This window comes from Engraulis encrasicolus, chromosome 1 (assembly GCF_034702125.1).
Source record: "Engraulis encrasicolus isolate BLACKSEA-1 chromosome 1, IST_EnEncr_1.0, whole genome shotgun sequence".
Taxonomy (NCBI): Eukaryota; Metazoa; Chordata; class Actinopteri; order Clupeiformes; family Engraulidae; genus Engraulis; species Engraulis encrasicolus.
The window spans coordinates 2449590-2473803 of NC_085857.1; the positions used below are offsets into that span (position 1 = coordinate 2449590).

Sequence of the window (24214 nt, forward strand, 5' to 3'; positions counted from 1 at the left end):
TTTTGTGACCTGTTTACTCTTATGATGGAACCACACTGTTGGAACATAGTAGAGATTTAAATTTGCCACCATTAGGGGACAACACCTAAAGGCGGTGCTCCAAAATATAATGCATTGGTAGCTATGTTTGCCGTTTAAAGTCTGTATGTAGCAGTCAACAATCATTTTAATGCTCTACAGGAGTAAGAAGACCCTAACCAAGTCACCTCTGCACCCCCTTACCATCGTATATGCTGTCTTTCAGACTGACCACTAAATCAAGCTGAATTATTAATTTTCTATATAACCTGGAGGGTGCATGACTCCATAATTTTCAAAAAGGAATAAATATTTTCCATCCTGTACTCAGAGGACAGTTTCACGTGTCTCCTAGGTCCATAGAATGAGCTTTTCTGCATGCAACACTGTTTAATGTCTGCATCATGTGCATTAATCAAGTGTTGTGTTTACGGTCATTTTTTCGAGAGCTGTCATTGTTGGAGTGTCATAGTTTGCTTATTGACCACAAGTATGTCATGATCTCATAACTCATGCAATGATTACACAGAACTCTATATTACGGAAATAGGCCTTATATGCCTGCAATTTTGATAATTCAATCTTTCTGTGTAATAGATAAGTAATTAGTCTCTCAAAATCTTCGCTGCTGAGTGCCACAGCCTTTCTGTGATGGTATTTTATTTGTGCATTCATGTTGGCAGTCAATATAGTTCCTTTTAAAACATTCTTCCTTTTGTTATTTTCAGAATTATCCAACTATTACAACATGTTTTGGCCCTGTCCCAACTTTTTTGAGATTTGTTGCATGGGTCAAATTTTAAATGATCACATAATTACCTCAAAACAATAATTCTGCTCAACTTTAACAACTGATATGTTGTCTGTACATAATGCTCTACCTTATAAACATATTAGATCTTTTAAAAATGCCAGCATTTTGATTTTATTCACAAAATACAAAGTGTCCCAACTTTTCTGGAATCCGCTTGTACTTTAGATGGTGTCAAGCATGTGTGGTGGTAAACAAGTGAGTTTAAAAAAAAGTGTATCCTATCAAAAGCCAAGCATGGTAGTGGGACTGACATGGTTTGGGGATGCATGAATGCTGTCAACATTGGTAATCTGAAATACACCTAAAAGAAACATGCATGTCAACATGCACTGTGACTACTGAAGCAGATCCTGATATTCTCCATAGGATTGCATTCAAATCTCACACCAATCTATTTAAGCCCGATGCAGACTCAAAATGTAAAGGTTCAATGCAAAGAAAGGTTGAAACGCACACTGATGACCTCCCTTGTCATCCCTTTTCATTTCGTTTCATTTCGAGACGATTCGAGCCAACACAGCCCCTTCTCTACTGGATTTTAATCTGGGGTGTACTCACTTTTGTGAGTACATGTTCAAACATTAATGGCTGTATTTAGTTTTTTTCTGAGTGAACAAGAAATGTAAGCGTTTAAATATGTTGTTAAAAGGTCACTAATCATTGTGTCAAAGTTACATTTCTGTAATGCTTTCCTATGAAAAGATATTCTCAAAAATCTGCAAAACTATGAGGGGTGTATTCACTTTCGTGATATACTGTAACAGGCCTATGAGTTTATATGACACTGCTGAATGCTCATGTGGACATTCAGGTTCATCTTTGTGCATGTGTCACCTCTGTGGACTCTCTTCTGTGTGTGTGTGTGTGTGTGGGTGTGTGCATATTTAATCATGAAAGCTCAAATGGTCCCTGCACTCAACACCTGCATCCCTCTGTGGAGACATTCAAATGAGGAGAAGGGGATCACCCCATTAGATCACCCCATTATGCACGCACTCACACACACACGCACACGCACACTCACACACACACACACACACACACACACACACACACACACACACACACACACACACACACACACACACACACACACACACACACACACACACACACACACACACACACACACACACACACACACACACACTCACACACACTCACACAAACTTCTGGGACGTGATTAGCTAATAGGGCCAGAAAAACAGTGTTAGTGCCAGAGCACAGTTGGCTAGCTGGCGCTAACTCACTGTTAATGATTTCCACTGAGGCGATTTAGAATAGCTAATTACTGTGGAGTCCCTGTCGCTGATGTGGTTATGGATGGCTGAGTGAATTCTGTGGTCTGATAGATGTGCTAAAACCAAGGGGGGAAAATGTCCCCTGATATCGATTACAATAATCTTGAAAAATGAACCACAAACTCCTAACTTCTTTTCCCAAGTGGTTGAAGTAATAGCTTACTATTTATGAATAATAAGGTGATTCTCAGAATATGCACAAGGGATTTTCAGAAAAGGCAAACATAATAAGCAACTTAATGTTATAGAAGTACACGTTTGTTTTGTCCTATGGGGATACAATGGCTTTCTTACCAACTAACCTCAATCCTAATGCATCCCTTAACACACAATATCTGTCTCAAACAATTCAAAAAGCAGTATTTCGGTCAGAGAAATATACATTCAATTTTCCTTTCACAGCTTACAGAGTATTTATCTTAAACCTTTAGGACTGGAGGGACAAGAAACGTTCAGTTCAGTTTAGAGATGCTTGTCATGTTGCTGCAGTGCTAGGCTCGCACGTTAGCCACAGAGTAGTGTAGAAACTCCCTTACGACTTCAATTATTTTTTATATATATTCTGTGTTGAAGTACCAAAAGAGATGAACTTTTCTCGAGGCTTATCTCCTCATAACAAGAACTAAGGTGATAGTAGGAACAAGGAAAACAGGCTTTTTAGCAGCACAACGGTCTGATATATACGGTATACTGTATTTGGCATACGGCATACGGTATACATACTCAGCTGTGCTGTGCGTAATCTGATGTAGAAATTAATTTGCAGAGCATCTGAGTCACAAAACAGCCCAGTTGCTGTCCTGGCTAGCCTTGCACGTAGCTCTGTGAGACTCTTCTCTAACATGTGGAATCACTGGCGAGCATGCCTGTATGTGGCACAATGAATTGAGAATAATGATATATCTGTGTTTTCCCCCCTTTTTTCTTTGTATGTTGTTCTGGTTTTTTTTTAACTTTACTGTGTTGTGAAGTTTTGTTTTTAATATGACATGGATCCCGCTGGGTCTGAGATAAAGAAATAATTGAATACTGCAGCCTGTACGTTCTTGGCTAGACAGGAAGACAGATAAAGTCAGGGAGAGGAAGAGGGTTATGGAGTTAGCAGTCAGGCTACCACGAGGGATATAGAGAGAAGAGACTTAATGTAATGTGAGTAGACCAATTCACCTTGTCCATCAGCATAATATGTTTGCGCAAATGCAAGACCTAACACGGATAGTACATAAATGACACAGATTTCTTGTGGGTAATGATGGTAGCAAGACAACCCTTAAAGTAGGACTACTACTTGCAGAGGGCAGCTTAATGAAGTGCGTAGTGTAGGCCTGCATTTTGTTGTAAGGCGAGTATTGCACACATAATTAGGGCAATGATGCAGAAAAGTGTGACAATGATGGCATTTGTTTTTATTATGGGTACATAAATAGGCTGGTACACATACAAACAAACACAAACACACACACACACACACACACACACACACACACACACACACACACACACACAGACACCACACCACACCACACCACACCACACACACACACACACACACACACACACACACACACACACACACACACACACACACACACACACACACACACACACACACACACACACACACACACACACACACACACAGCACTGTACAAATGTATCATCATCAGCAGAGCAGAGCTGAATGTCTGCTTAGCAGCTTGGCTCGTGTAGTAGTGTAGTGGACAGCTGGGCAGCAGCAGCTGCAATGTAGCTCCTGTAGGAAGGGAAGACAGGAGCACTGCAGCCAGTGTTGCCAGATTGGGCGGTTACCCTCCCAGTTGGGCTACTTGGGTTGGCCGTCTGCGGGTAAAAACGGGAAAATTTGTCCATTTGGCGTTTTTTCTGCCGTTTTATGCCCATAGAAATCAATGTAATTTCTTTCAAATGGGGCGGAATTTAGCACATTTTGGTGGTTTTTGAGAACCTTGTGGGCGGGATTTGATCAGACACATCTGGCAACACTGCCTGCAGCAGCCTTTATCCTATACGGTCAGTAATAAGCTAATATGAGGAAGCCAAACTGAGGGGAATGAGGGGAGTGGACAGAACTAGGATGCTAAGTATGCACATATGTGTAATAATTAGGCTAGGGTAAGTTGATGAGGAAGGGAAAAAGTTCATTACACCCTCAGCATTTTGTAAGAAAAACAACTTCCCAGGATGGAATTTGTGCTTGGAGTATAACCTAGACCTTAAAATGTATTCACAAATTCATGCTTGCATTATTGACCATCAAAACCATTGTTATAGCAATACCCAGATGGCATAAACTATCATGGATGAACATGGACACCTTGTTGGAGTGCAGGGTCTGGTTGGAGAAGTGGATGAGCCCAACATAGAGTACAGGCAGGGCCGGCGCTAGGCATAGGCAGACCAGGCGCTAAATGTCTTGGGGGCACGCCAAGTCCCAAAGAATTAGAAGATATAGGGAAATAAAGCATTGACAATTATTATGAATGGGCACTCAGTACATATGTAGGTAGTAGATCAGCTATGCTAGATCAGATGTATGGCATATTCATACATGCCAATTTCTAATTCCACAAAGAGGAAAGAGTGGTGCTCGCCTAGGGCACCAAATTGACTAGAACCGGCCCTGAGTACAGGCACAAAAAACAATGAGACTTGAATAACAATCCATATACTGTATTGAGGTGGAAAAGTTTACTGGCACAGTGCCAGGCTGGTAACCGATCACATAATGAAAGGTACAGGGGCCTTGAATAAATGTATGCAGAGCTCTAAATGGACTTTTTCAATTACCAGCCAAAATGGCGAGTAGATGTTAATTTTATTATCCAAACACACACTCACTAATAGGCCAAAATGGCTAATAAGTTGGTCTTCTCTACAAGCCAAACTGAAATTTCACCACCATTTTGGCCTGGTGCTAATTTAGAGCCCTGGTAGTAGGTACACAGGTACAGGAGTTGAACTGCATGGCACCTTTCATGTGAGCAATGAGACTGTCTCTCCGGTCCTAAGCCTCCCATTTGGTTCTTTTCCATTCTAAAAGGTCAGTGATTAATACAAAAAAAAAGAGTTCCACTGTCTGTGTTGTCATTCTCCATGCATTATGTGATGACAGGTCTTAAAATTAGTATTCTTTAGAGCCACGGTTCAGCACTGCAAAGTGATTGACATGAAGTGTCTTTTCACAGATTCGGAGGCTAAGTTTTGATGTGTTATCTTTAATTACACTAATCACCAAAGAATGTCTTTGGCACAATTCACAAACCTCTTATTCATCAAAGTATATTATTTATCTCATTTCTAAACTTTTTTAGAGAAGTTTTGCCCTATAATGGACATTAAAATGAAATCACACTCAAAAACCAGACGCGGAACTTTAGATAAAGTCTCTTTTTACAGGTGCTTTGTAGTCCTAAATGTATTTGATGTGTTTTATCTAATTGTGCTAATCACCAGAGAAGATTGTAAATAGATTTCATCCTTCTAATACTTCTTGTTCTTCAAAATATATTATGTTTCTAATTTCCAAACTTTTAAACTTTTTAATCAAAAGAAGGCATCTAATCATTTGATACATCGTTTATTAGAAGAAAGAAGAAGCTTTGTGACGTCAGAGTGTTTGTTTGTGTTTACTATGGACAAATGTAAATGTGGTTATCAATGACACATGAAAATGCACTGCATAACTACAGTGCGTTTCAATGTTGACACAAAACACCACAAGGGCAGTCATGGGTAAGCGGTTAGGGTGTCAGACTTGTATCCCAAAGGATGCCGGTTCAACTCCCGACCCGCCAGGTTGGTACGGGTAGTAATCAAGCAGTGTTCTTCCCCATCCTCCTCCATGACTGAGGTACCCTTAGCATGGTACCGTCCCGCCGCACTGCTCCCCAGGGGCGCCACTGAGGGCTGCCCCCTTGCTTGGGTGAGGCATAAATGCAATTTTGTTTTTTTCAGTGTGCAGTGTTCACTTGTGTGCTGTGGAGTGCTGTGTCACAATGACAATGGGAGTTGGAGTTTCCCAATGGGCTTTCACTTAACTTTCACAAAAAAGAGGAAGTCTGAAAGCCAGTACTGTATAAAGACATGGCTTCCAACTCCCTTTAAAGAAAGAAAAAAAAACTAAATATAGGCCTATATGTAAGTGCTACATCGAAATATTATCGCGCCGTCTCAGCACATTGAGTAGAAGGCATTGAGAAATGACTTGAAGGATATTTTTGGCACAGAGCAGCTCATTGGCCGTGGTTATGGATCTTACAAAATGGCCTCCAGCTGGATACATAACCCAAGAAAGGGGTCAGGAGTGTGGAAGGCCTTGTTTAGCAGAATCCCTCACCTCAGTGGGCAAAGAGGGTCAGGAGTGTGTAAGGCCTTGTATATAGGCCTACATAAATGGCACTTTGCCATATTATCTTGCTGTCTCGGCATGCTAGGCGGAAGGCCCTGAGAAAATGACTTCTCCTGTATTTGGCAGTGCGTGCACAGAGAAGCACTTTGGCCGTGGTTTTGAATTTTACAAAATGTAACAAGAAAGGGGTCAGGAGTGTGGAAGCAGAATCCCTCTGTGGGTTTTTTGTTAGCACAGTAGAGTGCCATATAATTTTCGTAGTCTATATAATTGCTGTGAAGCCCATTTTGATTAATAAGATGAAATATCGGGCTGTTACTGTTGGTGTGTGTGTGTGTGTGTGTGTGTGTGTGTGTGTGTGTGTGTGTGTGTGTGTGTGTGTGTGTGTGTGTGTGTGTGTGTGTGTGTGTGTGTGTTGTGTTTGTAAACTCACAATCTTCTTTTCTTCTGTTGCCAGGGTGACTCCATGCGAACCCAAATCCAGCTGGACTTCGGTGACGGTACGTCAGTGTCCTACTCAAACCTCACATGGGCAGAGGAGGGCATCAAGCACGTCTATCGCAGTGCTGGAATATTCCGCGTGACCGCGCTCGCTGAGAACGAGATGGGTGCCGACAGCACCTCCCTCTACCTGCATGTTACATGTATGTACTCACCACCTGGCATACTACACAGTCATTGACAATATTGTGTAATTATTATGTCAGCAAACATATCAGATGCATACTGTTATCTTACTGTGTGTGTGTCTTTGTGTGTCTGTCTCAGATTGTTTGTTTGTGTAGGATCATCAGAATGATCACAGAATGATTTTCATATCTACTGTTATACTATGCACACCCATCAACAAATATAGAGTGGAGAAAACCACAACCAACTCAATACGCACATCTTGGCCTCATACAACACAAATAGAAGAGCACGTGTTGTGAGTCATTGTATGTGTCTGACACACTAAACAGAATGGAAAAAGTGGCATAAAATATAGCTAGAACTAGAAGCACTCAGAGAGCGCAGACCTCTATCAAGGAAGCTGCTTGATAGAACATTTGACTATGTTACACCCTATTTTCATTTGAAGTCTTTCTGCCTTCTTTTTGTGGAGTTAGAAACTGGAATGTTGCAATTCAATTTGGGGTCACTAGGGGCATCTAGATGTATAGGCCAGCAATGGTGAAGAATCTTAAAAATGGTCCTGGTTCCGGTTCGTGATGCGGACCACCACCAGAATTCATTTACCTGTTCCTTGGGTCATTACCAACACCACCACAAAGTTTCGTCCAAAGCCGTTGAATAGTTTTTGAGTTATCCTGCTGACAAACAGACAAACCAACACGGCCGAAAACATTACCTCCTTGAGGGAGGTAATAAGTGGTATGAAATATAACTCCTAGCATTCCCAGTGGGACTGTAAGAAGTAGGGGAGACAGGGAAACGTGCCATTTCTGTTCAATGCGGAAGTAATGTTTTAGGGAGTTTAATTTCTTCTGAAATGAAACACCACTTTCTGAAACTCAAACACAACCGGCCCTCTTTAATTCACCCTGTCAGGTCTGAAGCTCCTCTCTCGGGGCACTCTGATCGTTCTTCTCTATTTCTGTCTGAGTCTCTCTGGAGACAAGGCATGTCACACAGGCTTAGTATCGTTAGCCACCTAGACAGCCCTGCAATGATAAATACATGATCAGTTCTTAAAGCTGTCTTCTATTTCCAAATTCTAACGTCTACTTTCCTCACAATGTTTTTTGTTTTGTTTTCAGTGTGCCAATCAAATGGGTTATTAATTCTGTCTTCTACCTTGTAACTTATACTTTCCCCGCGTGCAAACAGAGTGGAATACTGCATTTCATGGTGTTAGATAGTGGCCCTATTTAGACAAAAAAGGGAAAGAACATGCCATCGTCATTAGCAACTGCACTGTTGAATATTCAGTCCCTCAGCTACTCCACTTACATGTTTACTCACTAATAATGTAAAGAAAAAAATAGAGGAAACATAACCTGACAATTATTCGTAAAATTCATCCTCACTGGATTGAACACTTTGTCCAATTTGGTACTTGTTCTATCCTGACTTTTAAAAAAGTCTCATCAATCAATGCAGATTCACCACTCGGAAATCTCAGACCCATCACCACATAGCCCCTTTCCAAGAGCAACCTCTAGAGCACCTTTGGATATGTGTGGAGGGATGTATTCTCCTGATTACAAGCATGATGGAACTTACCCAATGAACAAATCTCTCGAGATCTCTATGAACTATTTACTTCCATATCAACTGATATTTACCCACACTTCCTTGAGTCATGAACCCCTTGAGGCTGTCAAGGTCTGTAGACCTCAATGTTAGGAGAAACGGGTTCCTGGTCTTGTGTGCAGTTGCAGTGTTCATGCTTACCCTCATCTTTATGTAACCCTAGACAGGTTGACTTCCTACCTCTCGGACCCTCCAATAAATACATTCCTCCCTCTTTGTGTAACTGTGTCCTCATGTGTTTCTCCCTGCTTCTCCTTTGTGCAGGTATGGCGGAGCATGTCCAGTTGCTGGCTCCGTTTGTGGTGATTCAAAACAAGGAAGTGAACCTGACAGCTGTCGTCTGGCCCAGCCACTCTCGTACTCTTACCTACTTCTGGTGGCTTGGCAACAGCTCTGAGGTGGGACATGGGGCTGCATTTTCTATTTCATTCCATCTCTAATATCTGACTAGTTAGTGCATAATTACACCACTGAAGCACAGAGTTTACAGCAACTGGAACGAAGGAAACAGAGACAGTATCAATTTAACTACACATTTTTTAAGTCCAGATTGTCTTTCTTCCTTCCCTTCGTTCTTTCTTTCTTTGTTTCTTTCTTTCTTTCTTACTCAGTCTCTCAACTGCCGAATGATAAAGAGAAACCGCACCATAGTCTCATGTGGTTTTACCCACCTGACTGTGTAACCCAACTGACAGACCTAAATGTTTGACAACAGGATCAACACTGCAGGGCTAATGCATGTAACACCTACTCACGGGACAGCTCCAATACTGATGAACATGTAGGATTATGTTCACAGTGCACTAACTCCATTGTAAACTCCAACGTGTGCTTAACTAGCCTGTCTTTGAAACTGAGATGACGCAGGGCTTCTCTCCAGGAGGCGTCTCCCGTGGCGTTCCCTGCAGTGTGTTTAAATGTGGATAATTTATTTTTCTTTCCTCATCTTTCTGTTGTGTCTTATTTTCCTCTTGAATCTTTTTTTATTTTTTCTTGATATAATCTTCTCTCTTCTTTCATTACATTTACGTCTGCCTTAAATTTATTTTTTATATATTCTTTCCCCCAATACTTTCTCAACATCTGAGATTTACCCTGAGTTGCACATCTGTATTCTTTTTCTTTTTCTTCTTCTTCTTCTTCCCTTCTTCGACTCTTTGCCTCTCTTCTTTCCTTGTTCCTTCCTTTGACTTCTTTTTTCTTCCTCTGCAGCCCATTGTAACGTTGGATGGCAGCATCTCCCACACCTTCACCAGGGAGGGCATGCACACTGTCACCGTACAGGTGTCCTCTGCCAACTCCATCCTGCAAGACACCAAGACCATCGCAGTGCAAGGTGAACTTTTTAGTTATCTAATTCTAGTTCTTTAATTCTTCCACGGTTTGATGCACCATGAACTTATTTGACACAAATAGGTCACTTCACATTAGCATTTGATCACACGATGCTTTAAGCTAGCCGGGTAAGCTAATGTTAGCATTTTACAGAACCAGACAGTCACAAGCTATTATTAGACCATTTCTTGAACGTGTAGAGCGACATCATGGCCATTGAATGTTATTTAAGATCAAAACACACGCATTGTAAACCCATGTAGATATTGTGTTGTGACATTGAGTGGGTTATGTTTGCAAACAGTCGTCAGCTGTATGTGATCTCTGGGCTGGAGGGACTGGGAGTCTGACGCATGCCTGCTGTGTATGAATTCAGATGGAGAGGAAAAGCTGCCTCACTAGATATCTCCTGGAACTATTGGGGGCCACGCCACACAGCTTGCCATGTGGGGATTTGGTGTGATTGGTTGTTTGAGCCGTCCTATTGCGTGGCGTTCAGTGCAGAGGCAATTTGACGGACAAATCTTTACCCCAGCCACACTGCCATAGAGCTCCACTAGACCCCTGTACTGTACAGCTTCTTTGCTGTAGGGGTTTAGCGCGCTAGGCTACTATGAGTGCTGATGTTATACGTAAGTGTTAACGTTCGGCGAGAAGGTCGCTACCGTGGAATAGCAGCACGACAGAGAGAATCTTTAGACCCCGATGCGGAGCGGAGGGGTCTTGTTCTCTCTGAAGTGCTGCTATTCCAAAGTTAACCCGCTTATTATATGGATATACTTAAATGATTCACACATGGCGGGGACATTTCTTTAGGCCTATTTAATGTGAAGTCTACTATAGTTTTAATGTCAAAAGATTGTTGCTACGCAAAACAAAACAGTGCCGTTGTGGAACACCGCTAACAGCTTGGTAGCCAGGACAACAGGTGTTGTCTATCACAGCAGCTGATTAGAGTCTTGTTGAAAAGTCGCTTTAGCAGTGAAAAGTCTTGTTGCCATTGACAGCGGTCTGTTATAGACCAACCCGTCCGTTATCGAAAAATAACAGACGTGCGAACGTTGGGGAGCCCCGTTGAAATGAATGGAGCATTCGACCGATGACGTCACAACCATATAATAATGTATGATATAACCTTCATGTAGGCTACTTCCTTTTCTCGTGACGTCATAATGAGGTTTCTGGTATGAGTAGCGAAAACATGGATAAGTGAAATAGGGAGCACAAGGGCGGTTTGCTGCAGTATGCAACTTTTATGCTTTCAAGAGAGCAGGGATTAAAGTAAAAAAAAATCCTGAGCCTGAACTTTTTGGTGCGTCCACGCGACCCTATTCGATACACGGTGAAACGAGAATTTCATTGCTTTTTAAGCTTAGTATTTACACTTATGTTTGTCTTATTTATCTTATTCTGATGTGGGTGCCATGTCAGGGTCAAAATGACTTGCAACTCGAATAGGGCCTACCAAGGAGACCAAAAGGGTGTAGCGATAATCATTATTACATAATTACATACTTATTATGCATAATATTGTAGTTACATAGGCCATTTCATCACAAAAGCATGAGAAAAGTATGTGTAGCAGAATATGACCAACAAAGATTGAAATACCATGACATGTTAGATAGCCTACATAACAGAGGTAAAAGCATAATCTTTGGTTACTTAGGCCTAAGTGTTTAATCCTGCCTTTAAAAAAAAAAAAAATGCAAATGCCTGGACATGGCTGAATAACAATGCAAAATACCTTTACATTTAACGAATTACAAATGCAAATCAACGTAATTCATTAATGTCATTTTGGTGGCTACTATGGACTAGATGTTGTCTGTGTCTGTAGATAGATGGGTTCCAGGTTTCTCATACAGTCAGTCTGAATAGAGCCTTGGATAGAGCTAGCTCTAGGTCAGAATTTGTAGTGCCTGCCCTGTAAATATTTTGGCTACTCTCCTATTGGGCTATTCTCAGAAAAAAGACTGCCTTGCTTCATCATCAAGCTCAAGTTGTTCTGTCCATCACCATATAGCAGTATTATTTTTAGCCTCCAATCAATGACTAGAATTCCACTGAAAACTAAAGCCCATTAACAGATTGTTAAAAGCCATCAACAAGCCATTAGGCCTATGTGACATATTATTTAACGATCTCACAATCATCATGAAAACGGCAACTTGAGATGAATGTAGACTAAAAACGTGCCAATGACCGGAATTATACACCCAACAACCAAACCTGTATTATACTACAGCTAGTGGGATGAAACTTGCTGCTGTCTGCATGCAGACTGCCATCTTGCTAGGCGCTATTTGAGTCACTTTTAAGTTGAACACAGCGCCAATGTCAATACTTTTGCATTGATTTTTCCATCGGAGATAATATCAGTTAATATGTAGGTGGTGTTTATTATAAGTAACCCGACTCCTCTTAGCTAAAACATTAGCATAAAAGTTCGGTAACTTAGTTATCTGCAACATGCTGAAGTGAAACTAAGCTTTTTTGTTAAATTCTAACAAATAACAAATTATTCTCTTAGGTGTTCTCACAAGTAGTTGTAGACTGAAGCACATCTTCCTACAACCTCTTCCAACAACCCCAGAACGTAATCTGGTGATTGATTCATGAATCACGCTATCCAGCCATTATTTTGAATGGAACTACCGGTAGCATAATGCACAGGCAGTGGTTGACATTAGGAGATGAGACACAGATAAACGGTCCGCTCGACCGCTCCACACTCCGGGAGATGCTGTGACAGCTCTGTGTTACTTTCTAAGTTGGGTTCAGAAATTATGAAAAGACACAGAGGGATCGAACGTCTGTGGAAAAAACAGAACCTTGTGTGTTGTGTAGGCCCTAGAGCTAATTATTAGCACTGAGCAGAGAAGCTCTCTATATGCTTATCGACATTCTGTAGGCTATGTCCAAACACACAATGTCCAGTTCCATTTATGTTTTTGACGACAGCGGCATCACCAATCCTTAGCATGCAGTTTAGTAATCTTAACACATATTTCTGCTCATAGAGCAATAAACGGTGCAAGGTGCCTTGCCATGTAGAGCGAGTTGTTGACACTGCTCTGTGACCGCGGCATGAGAACGGCGAGTCGGCGACTGCTCGTAGACCGCCGGCTCTCTATGGTGGTCCGACTCGAGCGAGATACTGAAGTAGCACGCTTTCCTAAGACCTGCCCCCTTCTTCTTCTGATTGGTTAACAATGTTAGTTTTAGTGAGCTCCTTTGCTACCATTGGCTGACAAACGCAGGAGGGATTACGGTTGTCTTTTTATTTATTTATTTACCGTCAATTTATTTTCGAGTATTTAAAAAACAAATTAACCCACGGGCAATCACTAAAAGCCGGAAATCCGGTATATGCCGGAGAACTTTAATCCCTGAGAGGGGTTACGTTTGAACGTTCACATTCTTGTTATTTCTTTTTTTTGCTATGTTCCTCAACTTCTGCATTACCTCATTCACACCTCTTATACACCCTTAGCTTCTCGCTCCAACTCGTCTTCCTATTCTGATCTCTTTTGACAGAGTTCTTCAAATCGCTGCTTTTATCTTTCTCTCCTAATCTGGACGAGGTCAACCCTGACATTCCGGAGTGGAGGCAGGATGTTGGCAGGGTAATTAAGAAGGCTCTGCTGCAAGTGAGTGTGGATCTCTCCTCCTCCTCCTCCTCTTCTTCCTCTTCCTCCTCCTCCTCCTCCTCCTACGTCTTTTTATACCCTTTTTTCTTTCTGTCAGCTTTCTCTCATTTCCTTGCATTTCTCTCTCTCCTTACACTGTTGCTTTTCTGTCTCTGCTGTCTCTGTATCTCTGTCTCTCCCCCTCCCTCGCTATTTTTAACGGATTCTGTCTACAGTCTTCACCTCTTTCTATTCCCCACTTTTCCAAATATTCCCTCTCTCTCTCTCTCTCTCTCTCTCTCTCTCTCTCTCTCTCCATCTCTCTTTCTCTCTCACTTGCTGCCTTCATGTAACTATTTTTGGATTTCAAAAGGTAAGGCATTGCAGAGGGAGAGGCAAGGTTGGTTTCCATCTGATTCCTGATGACAGGTGCAGAGCTCCTTTCTGGAGCTCGACAGGCCTGTGATTACTAATGGTTTATTCCGAGACCACTGCACGCACTGCACTGCAATCCATTTCATTACACACTCACAGACGCGCACGCACACACAGACGCACACACACACACACGCACACACACACACACACACACACACACACACACACACACACACACACACACACACACACACACACACACACACACACACACACACACAAATCTATCTATCTACCCATCTATCCATCTATCTATCTCTCACTGTCTGTCTGTCTGTCTGTCTGTCTGTCTTTCTTTTTTATTTTTATTCCTAACCACCCTGTGTTCTATCTGTTTTTCCTAAGTTCTGTCAGTTCCTTGTCCATTTTGATGCTCTGATGAAACCAAGCACTTCAGATTTGCTCTAACATTCCAGACCAGAAGAGACTCTCACACACAAAAGGAGAGATTGGCGTGTTGGCTAGAGCAGTGTTTCCCAACCATTTTTGTCTTGTGTACCCCTAAGCCTTTTTCGCTGTGCCATGAGTACCCCCTAAGTCGAGTTCTATATCGCTTTCTCCATCCCAATGTAACTAAGCTCCATATATTTGTTAAAATTTCATTTTTCCAAGTACCCCCTGCAGTGTGCTCGCGTACCCCTTGTGGTACACGTACCCCTGGTTGGGAAACACTGGGCTAGAGTTCATATGGACTGCAATGGCCTGCCTGATTCACAGCTTGTCTCAGGGCAAGGCTTTTGCTGAGTACAAGTACACACATATACACACATGTATACACGCACACACACAAACAGGCACAAAGCACAAACGTACACATTGACACGCACGCCTGCACGCACACATAACAGGCCCTCATTTATCAAACTTGCATAGAAACCATCGCAGAAATGAGTGCAGATCTCGTCGTACGACGAGGCTCACGTGAGATTTACTAAACATGCGTACCTCTCCAATCACATCGTAAGAGCGAGCAGCTGTTGATAAATCCAGCGCCTGAAAACGATCGTAATTAGAATAATCACACCTTCTCTAAAACAGCGGGAAGGAGACCGCACCCCTAATTTTGCGACATGGAGAGACGCAAACTGGCTAAAACATCCACGTTTCTGGTTGATTGACAGCTTGAAAGTACGCTTTACGCGAGGTAGACAACAAAATAACACGTGGAAATAACCAACAGCAGTAGCCAAGTCAACAGTGTTTAGGTACTCAATATGGAAGGGGTAGAGATTGATTTCCAAATGATGTTGGTTACAATTAAATGTTTGATTGACTACAACAGAAATAATGAAGATATTGATAGGCCCAATTTTATATTTATTTTTCTAAACTTTTTTAAACGATGTCAAGAAAATGGTCCTACATGAAACTGGCCGAAAAACAGTGCCCAAACCACTTGTTGGGGAAGGAGAGTTTTACGTCTCCAGTGCGCTGTCCTTCTCACGGTCATGTGCGCCCTGCTTCTCTCCTGCTCTCCAGTCGTTCAAGGGAATAGCCTTTTTGCCACCTTAATGGAGGGGGACGTCAATCAAAGGGACGTCGGTCAATTGATCCCATGACTGAAGGCACATTTCAATACACGGCTGTATATTGCACAATTATTCACACATCATGTCAAATGACAGAAAGTGATGATAAAAGCTGACTTGACTTGACTTGAAATCACAAAATAGAAGTCTCTTGCAGTTGTTGACCTACTGTAGTAAATTAACACAGCGCTCCCAGGAAGGGTGCACAAATTCAAACAAGTAGAAGTTTGGTAAAAAAAAAGTTAAAAAAAAAAAAAAGAAAAAAAAAAGAAGAAGAAGTAGAAGTTTGGTTAGATCCAAAATATACTATGTAAGACATTTTGTAATTATGTAGGCTACATAGTTGTGTTAATGAGTTGTTGTGCAATAACTGCTGCTGATCATAGTCATCTCAAGTCCAACTTGAAAGCGGCGTACACCGTCTGAGAGCAGTCATATGGATTTCATCTTTCCTGCGCTTACGACGAGATTTGATAAATGCCAACTGGTCGTAGGAAAAGAAAGTACGCACAACGTATGTATGATTGTCTTTGTACGCTACTTTGAAAATGAGGGCCACAGTGTTGTCAAAGTATAAGGAATAGTAGAAAATGTAATGCATTTGTGAAATAGCTTTTCAGCATTGATTACAATAATATCCGTTGGGCAAAGCGAAGTCTGCAAATTAAATGGGGGAAACCAGAATATCGGCCTTGGCAAGCTGAGAGAACATTCTCTCACCACAATGGAAAAAGCTTCACTCTGCTGATTGCTACGGCACCTTTCTTGCAAACTCACCAGCCCACCCCAAAGTCTCAAGCCTTATTCCCATGTTGATGTCCGCCGTCTTTCCATATACTCGGAGCTGGAGGAAGTTAGCTGATGCAGTAAAAGAACTCCCCTACCTCCACTAATAGTCGGGGTTAGCGTCTGAGCTGAGCTCCCCCAATTCAAGACCAGGTCCCTGGGTACTGCCATCTCAGTGCAGGAGGGTGATTTCTCTGGTGGCTCCTTTCCCTCACTCTGCTCTGACACACATTTCCCATCTCTATTACATGCTGCTGCTGTTGAAGTCTCAGAGACACTGCTGGAGTGGCCATAAGGCATACAGGGCATTTGCCAGGTGGACTGTTGATGACTTTGGCCTGGTCTTTGGCCTCTTCCTAACCCCTCAATGCAGTGGTATCAGTCCTCATGCCGCTACAAGCTGACCTCTCTGAGTCAAATTTAGATATTAATGTTGGCTGTTGTGGTAAAAAATAGCTCTTAATAAAAGACTAAAACTGTTGTCACAGGCTTAATTCTCTCTCTTAACACCTGCCACACCGGTGTTGTCTGAAAATGCTGTTTTTTCATCCCAGTCCAGCCCTGCTCAGGGAGACACTATCTCTTTTTCTGCTAATGCTTTCCACAAAAACAACCCATTTCCCATCTCTATTACACGCTGCTGCTGTTGAGGTCTCAAAGGACTCTTATTTTGGTCCCCAGCTTCCCACAAAATCTGGAAGAAGGAAGTCCTCATCCTCTCGGGTCATTGGAGAGAAGCAATTTTGTCTTTTTTTTTTACAAGATGACCCTGATGAAGGCGTAAGCCGAAACGTTGGTCTCATTAAATGTAACTGCATGAAGTTCTGAGTGTGCGGCGAGCATTCTTCTCCAAGTTGTGTCTTTTTTTTTTTTTCAAAACAGAACTGCGAAGCGAAGTAAGAAGGTGTAATTACTCGGTGTAGAGGAAATGTAGTGTGATGACCAATAACATCTTCAACTGGGAGGACAATGGAGTTTGCTATTGTGGGACTCTGTAAGAGCTTGTTTTCGAGCATTGGCATAGCCAGGGGTGGGCCTGGGAGGGCCTGGGCCCGACCACTTGACATCCAAGCCCACCCCATTCACACTTGACAGTCAACTGTTGCCTCATTGAACTATAATTAATGGCATACCACTGAGCGATAATTAATCATTTTGACAAAAGTCTGGTTCATCTACTTTGATTTCTATAATTTCAATTTCAAAGTATAATTTTTGAGCACGATATAATATCTACCTATTCGTTTTCGGGTTGGGTTCGTCCGTTTTTTTCTGGGCCCACCTGTTTTATTATTTCTGCCTATGCCCCTGTTTTCGAGTCTGTCGTTTTTATTCCTACCATAAAGCTGGCTGGAAAATAGACTGTAGTACCCTTGAAACCAAAGTGTTTTTTTGCAGGCTACACAGCACAACAGGACCTGACCTATGGATGAACTGATGGTGTTGGTTTCCAGAGGCAAACGGAGGAAAGGTGAAAAGGTCATCTTGCTAAAAAACGGAAAAAAACTATATACACATGACCTCACAGACCTGTCTCACTGCTTCCCTTCCTATCCAAGACGCTAGAAAGGGCAGTTGCAAAGCAGGTCACCAACTTCCTAAACCAGAACGGATTACTGGACCCAAAACAATCTGGTTTCAGAAGTGGACATTCAACTGAAACTGCGTTACTCTCAGTGACTGAAGCTCTAAGGACTGCAAGAACGGAAGGACTATCCTCGGTCCTCATACTACTAGACCTGTCTGCAGCCTTTGACACAGTCAACCACAAGATCCTCCTGAGGATACTCACAGCCATGGGAATCACAGGCGTTGTCCACTCATGGTTCAACTCCTACCTCTCTGGACACACCTTCATTGTGTCATGGCAAGGGAAGCTGTCTACGACTCACACCCTCTCCACAGGCGTACCCCAAGGATCAGTGCTGGGACCCCTTCTGTTTGCAATATACACCTCCTCCCTGGGACGTGTCATTCAAACACATGGGTTCTCCTACCACTGCTATGCTGATGACACCCAGATGTACCTGTCGTTCCGTCCAGAGGACACCACGGTTTCGTAACGCATCTCTGCCTGCCTCACCGATTTGTCAACATGGATGAAGGACCACCACCTACAGCTGAACCTGGCCAAGACAGAGCTCCTGGTGATCCCAGCTAAAGAGTCGCTCAATCACAACATCAACCTCAAGATAGGCTCCACCATCGTGACCCCAAACAAAGTCGCCAAAAACCTTGGCGTCATGATTGATGATGAGCTGTCATGCTCCAACTACATCAACTCGGTCACCCGGACCTGTCGAATCCAGATGTCCAACGTACGGAATATCAGACCTGTGCTGACACAATATTCCACACAACGACTGGTCCAGGCCACGGTCCTGTCATGACAGGCCTACCTGCTTGTGCGCTAAAACCTCTGCAGATGATCCAGAATGCGGCGGCACGGTTGATATTCAATCAGCCCAAAAGGAACCATGTTAATCCTCTATTTATTGAGTTGCACTGGTTACCGATCGCCGCCCGGATCAAGCACAAGGCATTGACCCTTGCCTACAAAACCATCACAGGAATGGCCCCAGCGTATCTGAAGGACCTACTAACGCCTTATGTTACTGGAAGAGAACTGCGCTCATCCAGCACAAGCCGTCTGGCTCTGCCATCCAGTCGCTCTAGGTACTCCCAGTCAAGATTGTTCTCCGTTGTGGTACCCAAGTGGTGGAACAGTCTCCCAGAGGCAGCAAGACTAAGCACATCTCTTGCAGCCTTCAAGAAACAACTAAAGACATTCCTCTTTCGAGAGAATCTACTAGACTAATGCTTGAACTGGCCTTGCCCCAGGGCAGACTCCTGACATGATGTTTAGTTTAGTTTAGTTTGTGAGTGTGTGTTTGTGTGTGTGTGTGTACTCGTTATTTACTCTTAAAAAAAATAAAAAAAATAACCCGTCTTTGCAACTGCACTTGTTCTGTGCACTTTGTATTTGCTTGTGATGTTGGCTTGATTATGTCCTCTTTTGAAAGTCGCTTTGGTTATAAAGCGTCTGCCAAATGCAATGTAATGTAATGTAATATACACATGAGCATGCTGAAATTGCTGGGCCAAATGTTGACCACAGCGTGTATTGTTGGTTGTGTTTTTTTTCTAATAGCTGGACATCAGCAGTGTGAGGTCTGAATAGAGAATTGAAAGAGAGGATTGAAATGGGTGTGTACGGGTTAAGAGTTAAGGCAGTTATCTATTTACTATTTTACTGCCTTGAGGACACACCTTAGAGCAGGGCTATTCAAATGGCGGCCCTGGGGCCAGATGCGGCCCTTGGATGGCAAGGCTCTGGCCCCCCACAAGCCCCTTGAAATACAGAATCGTTTTTCGGAATTTAGAGATAACAGTGTGGGTTCCGTATCAAGCTGAAACGGGACACGGGATGTTAAAATGCATGAAATTACATCTAAGAAATGCAAAACTTTTTGGGGGAGGATCCCCACACCCCTCGCCTCAATGAAGTGTCCCGTATTTTTTTCATTGACAGTCGGCAACCATAATATATATGTAAATTTCGGCCACTTTACTGGAAGGAATTTGAAAAACTGGCCCTCGTTGACATTTAATTGAATACCCCTGCCTTAGTGTGTATCGATTTTCTGAACACCCGCAGCACCTCTCCTCCTGCCCCTCATCCTCTTAGTCTCCCTCTCTCTTATTTTATGCTCTCTCTTTATGCCCATTGCCACTATTACACTTCTTTCTCTCTCTCTCTCTCTCTCTCTCTCTCTCTCTCTCTCTCTCTCTCTCTCTCTCTCTCTCTCTCTCTCTCCTCTCTCTCTGTCTCTCTCTCTCCTCTTCACTGCCTCTCTTTCTATTTCTGTCTCTTCTCTACTTTCATTATCACCCTTCTATTTTTATTTCAAGGGTTCATATAATATTGGGCCCACCATTTAATCCTGTTCAGGCCCAACTTGATCTAAAACCTATGGGCAGGGCCGGATGAAGATGGCCTGGTCCCCCTAGGCTAAAGTTTGCTGTGGGGACCCCAGAAGGCAAATAGACAGGGTCATAATTACGAGCAAGGAATTAAGAATAGCATGTCTACAAACTCTACTCAACATCACACATTCATTTTTCCAATATGTCATAATTATGCAATTTTTCAATTTTCATCAATCAGGGGCCCTTGGCAGTGGGGGCCCATAGACTGCAGCCATATCAAGCCTGTACATTAATACGGCCCTGCCTATGGGGGTAAACTCATAACATACTGAAGCTCTATGGCTCCAATCAATGGCTCGGCGCTACTTTGGAAAAGCCTTTTTCAAGTGGACCACAGAAGACATTACATTACCCACAGTGTGTGTGTGTGTGTGTGCGTGCGTGCGTGCGTGCGTGCGTGCGTGCGTGCGTGCATTTGTGCGTGTGCGTGTGTGTGTGAAGTGTTTGCTTTGGTTGATTTCACATCCCATTCAATTTTAATGACTAAAAGGAGGGAAATCACCTTTCAGAGGGATGTTCAAGGGAGGAGGTAAATGAGAAAATATTGTGTGTTTTTTCCTATTTTCTCTCTCTCTCTCACTTCCACTCCCGTACCCATTAACACACACACACACACACACACACACACACACACACACACACACACACACACACACACACACACACACACACACACACACACACACACACACACACACACACACACACACACACACACACACACATACACACACACACACACACCATCAACTGATATTTAGATTTTGGAGCCTGCAGAAAACTAATTCTTGATGTTTGCTTTGTTTTTCTTTCTTCATAAGGTTGCCAGTATTGCCGAATCACAGCTCCTGGTTGCAGTATACCCCGGAATTCCCACTGCTGCTGAGCTCTTCCTGTTGCCCAGCAAGAACCAATCAGCAAGCCGGAGAAACAAGGAGGAGGAGCTAGAAGAGGTATGAGGTCAAACCCATGGGAATGATTACTGTAAACAGCTGAGCTGGATGTGCTGATTTAAGGACTAAGTTGATGCAATATGATTACTGATTCCTTTTTTGTAGGCCTATGTCAAGTGATTTAACTTAATTAAAAGCATGATGAGGGTTTATGTTTGGATGTGTGTTCATGTATCTGTGCATTTGTACCTCCTTTGCTTTCTTCAGATCTCGGAAGTTCTCGTCAACGCCCTCAACCAGAACTTGGTGGAGTTCCAGCTGAGGCCGACCTTTCGCATCATTGTTTACATTACGCAGTTAACCTTAGGTAAGTTCTCCTTTAGTGCCGTACTCTGTTCATTCTTGTCTCATCAGTGATTGTACACTATGCTGCTGTTTCACTATAGCTGCTTGATACAAGGCTGCATACTATGTATTAGACACTGCAAGCTCCAAGAATGTTTGAGTGCATATAGGCCTACAGTTACACAAGACTACAGTATGTCCCATTACCATGGTTATGTAAGCAATGCTGTAAAATTATTGTTTGCAGTGGTCAAGGCAAGGGAGATACATCAGGTCACAATAATGTGTAGATCACTTAGCTAACCTTGAAAACTTTCTCACCTCAATCTCCATACGCAGCACATTCCAAAAAGGTACAGGAAGCATATGGCCATGTGGCACTTCCGTGTCGTTAAATGTGCTTCTAAACATTATATATCACCATTTTCTAAATGCTGCAAAGTGATCCCTAAGGGGACTCATTTGCAGCGGCAGATTTTCTTTCTTGCTCGATCTAGTAGTAAGGATGTGTGCGGTAATGTGTGAGGTAACTGTGTGTGTGTGTGTGTGTGTGTGTGTGTGTGTGTGTGTGTGTGTGTGTGTGTGTGTGTGTGTGTGTGTGTGTGTGTGTGTGTGTGTGTGTGTGTGTGTGTGTGTGTCTGTGTGTCTGTGTGTGTGTGTGTGTGTTAAGGGTGGGCGATATTTATTGTCTGCGAAATTATCGTGAATGTTGTTTTGACGATTTTGGCTAATTGACGAATGTTGTTTTATGAAGTCGCTAAAATCAACAAAGCGCTGTGACATGACTCCTCCAAGCCTGTCAGCCAAGCCTGTCAGCCAATAGTAATTTTGTTGTGAACTGGAGAATAAGTCTGTGAACCAATGAGCAGACAGTGCTGAGGGGGTCGGGCTGCAGCGTTTTGGCAGACAGGGAGAGAGAGAGATCTCGTGTCACTCGTGCAACACTGCTGCTGCTGGGCAGTGGAGGAGAGTTGTTGTTATCCAAATGGTGGATTTACATGAGGAATTCAACCATTAAACCAGCCATTGCATGATGCTGAGGGCGTTTTGGAACTATGTGCTTTTAATCAGCAACTGTCTGTGATTATGGAAAGCCAAATAGTTAGGAAGAGAAATAGCTGTGTCTCTAGTCTGAGAAATCGCGTTAGCATGCTAGTTAGCGAACTAGGCTAAGCAATGTTGTTCTCTACAACTAGAGTGGCTGTTACTCACTACTTAAACACCCACCTGCATGTATAGATATCATAACTGCTTAGGTGGACAAGTAATGTTAAGTTAGACTGGCGCAGTGAGTTAAATTACAATGTGTGAAATTCAACACATGCAATTTGCAGCTGCCTTAGTTAGGTTTATTTACATGGATATGTTTTCATGACAAGTGATGAAGTATTACTTTACAGTCCAGCATATGCATATTATTAAATTCAAAAAGTGAAAGCTCTTCAGCACAGCATTTCTCCCAACTCTCTGTCCCTCCCCAGTTAAAACACAAATGCAGCACTACTACCTCCAGTGCAGAATTAAAATTGAGTCTGGAATCATGCACAAATCATAGACAGCATAAATGTGTAGCTTTGTTATACTGCCATGCTCTGTGATGTAGACATGCCATCATTTATGCAGACCTCTTGGTAACATGCAGTTTAGGCAACATAGGCCTACAATGTTCTGCTTTACTCACCCTGCCCTGCCATGCCAAATTCCCATATTACGGTACACATTGATTACCCCCCCTCCCCCCCTCCTGAAATAGGCCTTACTTGTTTTTGCAAGTGTTTTTGGAAATTATCGTCAAATTATCGTTATCGGGAAAAATTCTAAAAAATATTGAGAACTTTTTTTGCCCATATCGCCCACCCCTAGTGTGTGTGTGTGTGTGTGTGTGTGTGTGTGTGTGTGTGTGTGTGTGTGTGTGTGTGTGTGTGTGTGTGTGTGTGTGTGTGTGCATGTGCGTGTGTGTGTCAGCCAAGACTTCAGTGCTCTGAGTAATAACGCTTCTTCAGTCCTTCACACGCCACAGATCTGTCAGCAACAAGAGCAACACACACACACACACACACACACACACACACACACACACACACACACACACACACACACACACACACACACACACACACACACACACACACACACACACACACACACACACACACACACACACACACACACACATACACACACACAGCCACCACCCCTGTGTTTTTTGTGCTGGTTACTTTTGTGTTTAGAGAGATTAGTGGAGTCTGAGAAGTGATAAGAAGGCTTTGCTTTTCAGCACTCTCCATTTGAATCGAGTGCTTGCAAGAAGGTATCCCTCTTATAATGGCCTCTGGTTGCGTAACCTCACCAAAGCCTGTGTGTGTGTGCGTGCGTGCGTGCGTGCGTACGTGTGTGCGTGCGTGCGTGTGTGTGTGCGTGCGTGCGTGCGTGCGTACGTGTGTGCGTGCGTGCGTGTGTGTGTCTGTTTTGTTTTGAGAGAGCGGGTCCCTGTCAAGGGATTTAAATGTT

The 24214-nt window shown here is 42.9% G+C and overlaps 1 protein-coding gene across 1 annotated transcript in view; it reads left to right on the forward strand.

Annotated features, from left to right (window-relative positions):
• LOC134445512 (VPS10 domain-containing receptor SorCS3-like) overlaps window positions 1-24214 on the forward strand; it is a 162517-nt gene that overhangs the window by 127934 nt on the left and 10369 nt on the right. The window contains exons 19-24 of the mRNA XM_063194573.1: window positions 6957-7143; window positions 9020-9153; window positions 9968-10091; window positions 13631-13743; window positions 21287-21418; window positions 21626-21725. Of these exons, the coding sequence (XP_063050643.1) occupies window positions 6957-7143; window positions 9020-9153; window positions 9968-10091; window positions 13631-13743; window positions 21287-21418; window positions 21626-21725 (790 nt within the window). The remainder of the gene's footprint in view (window positions 1-6956; window positions 7144-9019; window positions 9154-9967; window positions 10092-13630; window positions 13744-21286; window positions 21419-21625; window positions 21726-24214) is intronic.